The 4,713-nt window shown below is 48.5% G+C and overlaps 1 protein-coding gene across 5 annotated transcripts in view; it reads left to right on the plus strand.

Moving 5' to 3' along the window:
• DHRS7B (dehydrogenase/reductase 7B) overlaps positions 1 to 4,713 on the plus strand; it is a 94,841-nt gene that overhangs the window by 88,496 nt on the left and 1,632 nt on the right. For all 5 annotated transcript variants that reach the window (XM_037732112.1, XM_017510561.2, XM_017510560.2 and 2 more), the window contains one exon: positions 2,766 to 2,918. In XM_037732112.1, the coding sequence (XP_037588040.1) occupies positions 2,766 to 2,918 (153 nt within the window). The remainder of the gene's footprint in view (positions 1 to 2,765; positions 2,919 to 4,713) is intronic.

Genomic DNA, 4,713 nt, shown 5'->3' on the forward strand with positions numbered 1-4,713 from the left:
GCCACCATGCCCAGCTAATTTTTTGTATTTTTAGTAGAGACGGGGTTTCACCATGTTGACCAGCATGGTCTCGATCTCTTGACCTCGTGATCCACCCGCCTCGGCCTCCCAAAGTGCTGGGATTACAGGCTTGAGCCACCGCGCCCGGCCAATACCACTGATTTTTGTTGTCCAGTCGGCCTGCTGACTGCAGTAAGGCATGCAATGGTTGGTCTCCATATTCAGCTTTGTAATGACCAGACTAAATATGGAGTGCCTCTTGGGCAAGTTGGTTAACCCAAATTAGTAGCGGCTTTCTCACCTACAAAATGGGGAGAAGAGCATTCTCTCTCTCACACTGCTAAAGTGAAAACCACGTCACATCATCCACGCAGTGTGCTTAGTACTGGGCCTCACACTGGCAGGGTGAGTGATGTGAACAGTGGCGAGGTCAGCACAGCCTGGCTGAGAACTCACAGTCTGAGAGCTCTGGGGAGACCAGCTGTGAGAGGGTAGCAGTCTATTTTGGGTACCTACAGGATAACCCACTCTCTTGTCCGCAAGCCTGGGCTGTACTCTTGGAATCATGGCTGATAGGAGCAGTCCTCCATCCACCCACAGCCAACGCATCCAGCCCCAGCAACTGTGCCCCAAACCAACGGAGCAGGCCCAGCAAGGCAGTGCAGCAAGCTCAGAGACACTGCTGAACTGCCTCCTGTGACTTGCTGTGACACTTCCTTGCTTTCTCCCTTCCTGTTTCCTTAGCTGACGGATGCCCCTTCTTTCCTAAGGCTAAAACATTTAGAAATCTGAATTGGAGGAAACTGTGATTTACTGTGGAGATGCTGGTATGTTTCCCGGAATGTCATTATAGGGTCACTGTGTTCCCATTCAGAGCACCTTTTACTGGGTTGTGAAGCCCTTACCTCCAGAGCAGACACAGCTCTGTTTCTTGCAGGTCAAGTAAGCTCTATAGCTCTTGTAGATGAAAAGCCACTGCCTGGATATTTGTCAGAATGAGATATATAAGAAGGCAGGCTTGGATTTTATACACCCATGAAGGCCTACTCATGGCACCCCCCTCTGTCACCTGATAACTCACAGGAGGACTAGGCAGCCACAGCTACATGGCAGGTCTGCAGGGCTAGCATGGGAGCTGTCCTACCTGCCACCAAGTAAAGAAGGCTACTTGCAGGAACAGTAGAATAGGTAAGAGCTCATTTCTGTATTTATATACACACACACATATGTATATACACATATACATATATATGGTTTACATAAAATGTATAAAATCACATGGATAGATGTAGGATATATAAAAAAATAAATTGGCCAGGCCCAGTGGCTTACGCCTATAATCCCAGTACTTTGGGAGGCCGAGGCAGGTGGATCATGAGGTCATGAGTTCAAGACCAGCCTGGCCAAGATGGTGAGACACTGTCTCTACTAAAAATATAAATATAAATATTAAAAAAAAAAAAAGCCAGGCGTGGTGATGTGTACCTATAATCCCAGCTACTCAGGAGGCTGAGACAGAGAATTGCTTAAACCCAGGAGGCGGACATTGCAATGAGCCGAGATCACCTGGGTGACAGAGCAAGATTGTCTTAAAAAAAAGATCACTGGGCATGGTGGCTTACTCCTGTAATCCCAGCACTTTGGGAGGCTGATGTGAGAGGATTGCTTGAGGCCAGGAGGTCAAGGCTGCAACCACCTATGATCCTACGATCATAGCTCCACTCTAGTCCGGGTGACAGAGAAGATGCCTTCTCTGAAGAAACAAAACATAATTATTATTATTATTATTTTGAGACAGAGTCTTGTTCTGTCACCCGGGCTGGAGTGCAAAGGCACGATCTCGGCTCACTGCAACCTCTGCCTCCTGGGTTCAAGCGATTCTCCTGCCTCAGCCTCCTGAGTAGCTGGGATTATAGGTGCCTACCACCACACCCTGCTAATTTTTGTGTTTTTAGTAGAGATGGAGTTTCAACATGTCGGTCAGGTTGGTCTCAAACTCCTGACCTTGTGATCAGCCCGCCTCAGCCTCCCAAAGCGCTGGGATTACAGGTGTGAGCCACCATGCCCACCAACAAAAGATAATTAAACAAAAATCCTGGGATACTGTTAGCACGGATTATCTCTGGGAGTTGAATTTGGAAGCTAGGAGGACTTTTGTTTTTTGTACTATATGCTTCTATGTACTATTTGAATGTTTTACCCAGTAGGCATTCTTTTTTTTTTTTTTAACTTTTAACTCGGAATAACTTCAGACTTAAAATTGCAGGAACAGCACAAATAACTCCCATGTTCCCTTCATGCAGAGTCCCTGTTAACCTTTTACCTAATTTCCATTATCATATTCTCTCTCCGTGTATATACATGTATACAGTTTATAATATATATAAAACTGTGTGTATATAGCGTATAATTTTTTCCTGAATCATTTGAAACTGGAGACATAATGCTCCTTTATTCCTGTTTCAGTGTGTTTCCTGAGAACAAGGGCACAGTACACTTCTCCAAGTCAGGAAATGAACATCGTTACAATACTATAATCTTAAATTATAAAACCAGGTTTTCGAGCTGGGCTCAGTGGGCCATGCCTGCAGTCCCAGCTGAGGCGGGAGGATCACTTGAGCTCAGGCGTTGGAGTCCAGCCTAGGCAACATAACCAGACCTGATCACAAAACCAGGTTTTAAAAGCAGAGAGCATGAATGGTAGTGAATAGTTGGGCACCAGGCCATGCCCACTCACTCATCTGCCTCTCCGTCCACATGTGTAGACGCAGCCTCCAAGCATGCAACCCAGGCCTTCTTTGACTGTCTGCGTGCTGAGATGGAACAGTATGAAATTGAGGTGACCGTCATCAGCCCTGGCTACATCCACACCAACCTCTCCGTAAATGCCATCACCGCGGATGGATCCAGGTATGGAGGTGAGGCCTGGTTTCTCTTTTCTCCTATGAAAATCTCTCAGTTGGCCAGGCACAGTGGCTCATGCCTGTCATCACAGCACTTTGGGAGGCCGGGGTGGGCGGATCGTGAGGTCAGGAGTTCGAGACCACACTGACCAACATGGTGAAACTCTGTCTCTACTAAAAATACAAAAATTAGCTGGGCGTGGTGGTGCAGGCCAGTAATCCCAGCTATTCAGGAGGCCGAGACAGGAAAATCGCTTGAACCCGGGAGGCAGAGGTTGCAGTGAGCCGAGATTGTGCCGTTGCACTCCAGCCTGGGTGATGGAGCAAGACTTTATTTCAAAAAAAGAAAATCTGGGCCGGGCACGGTGGCTCAAGCCTGTCATCACAGCACTGTGGGAGGCCGAGGCGGGTGGATCACGAGGTCAAGAGATCGAGACCATCCTGGTCAACATGGTGAAACCCCGTCTCTACTAAAAATAAAAAAAACATTAGCTGGGCATGGTGGTGCGTGCCTGTAATCCCAGCTACTCAGGAGGCTGAGGCAGGAGAATTGCCTGAACCCAGGAGGCGGAGGTTGCGGTGAGCCGAGATCGCGCCATTGCACTCCAGCCTGGGTAACATGAGTGAAACTCCGTCTCAAAAAAAAAAAGAAAATCTGTTGGTCAGCCACAGTGAGACATGCTGCTCTTACCTCAGTGATTCTTTGGTCATTTTCATCTGGAACAGAACTTTTAAAGGGGCAAAGCTTGACAGAGGTGTTGGTTACAGACATGGACTAGTGAATAATCTTCGTTTACCTCACCATGGCCCACCCTTAGGTTGAACCATTGCAGCATTCAGAACAGGACCTCTGTGGGCAGGACTCAAGGGCTAAAAGGAAGTTGCCACACTGAAATGCCACCAGACTTCCAACTAACCCACTCACAGATCCCGTGGTCCAAGGAGTATTAGTATCAGGGTTGAGTGAATTGACCTCACGGCAAGTGTAAGGTGTTTGATGGTCTGCCTCTGTCCCGTAGCTTGAGAAATGACTGATTCAGGGCCAGTCTTCAGGGTGAGGCTGAGGGTGGCAGTCTCAGCACCTTCATCTCGTCTCATTTGGAGACAGTGCAGAACTGACCTGCAGTCACCACTCATGGGCCCCAGGCTCAGGCCAAGCAGAGACCATTGTGCCGTGAACAGCGGAGGCCTTGGAGCTGGTGCTGCCTCCCCGTGCTTGGAACAGGGCCCGCTCACCCTCCAGTGCTGTCCTGCCATGTCCTCCTCCCTGATGTGATCTCCTGGGGTTTGCGCTGTGGTGTCTGCCCGGGGCCTTATGCTCCTGCACCCAGCCCAGCCAGACCTGAAGCAAACTGCCCGTGTCTTGGCAGCAGCTGCTCTCTCACACAGCAAGTCTTGTTTTCCCCACAACAGAAACTATACAGAGGCGTGGGGCCCGGTACAGCTTTTTACCTGTTTATACATAAAAGATACCGCTTTAAAAATGATCTCTGTAGCACTTAAAAATAAGCTGTAATCCAAAACTTCCTGTTTATCTGTATTAACAAAAACACAATGAGAACAGACACTGGTGAGGGAGCTCAGGCAATCTGGACAACTTCAGAGTGGTTTCATGTGGCTGGGCACTGTGGCTCACGCCTGTAATCCCAGAACTTCGGGAGGTGAAGTCAGGAGGATCACTTCAGCCTAGGAGTTTGAGACCAGTCTGGGCAATATTGCAAGACCTTGCCTCAACAAAAAGTACGAAAATTAGCCAACCATGGTGGCACTGCTTATAGTCCCAGCTATTTAGGAGGCTGAGGTGGGAGGA

The sequence above is a fragment of the Cebus imitator genome, unplaced genomic scaffold (genome assembly GCF_001604975.1).
Source record: "Cebus imitator isolate Cc_AM_T3 unplaced genomic scaffold, Cebus_imitator-1.0 Scaffold441, whole genome shotgun sequence".
Lineage (NCBI taxonomy): Eukaryota > Metazoa > Chordata > Mammalia > Primates > Cebidae > Cebus > Cebus imitator.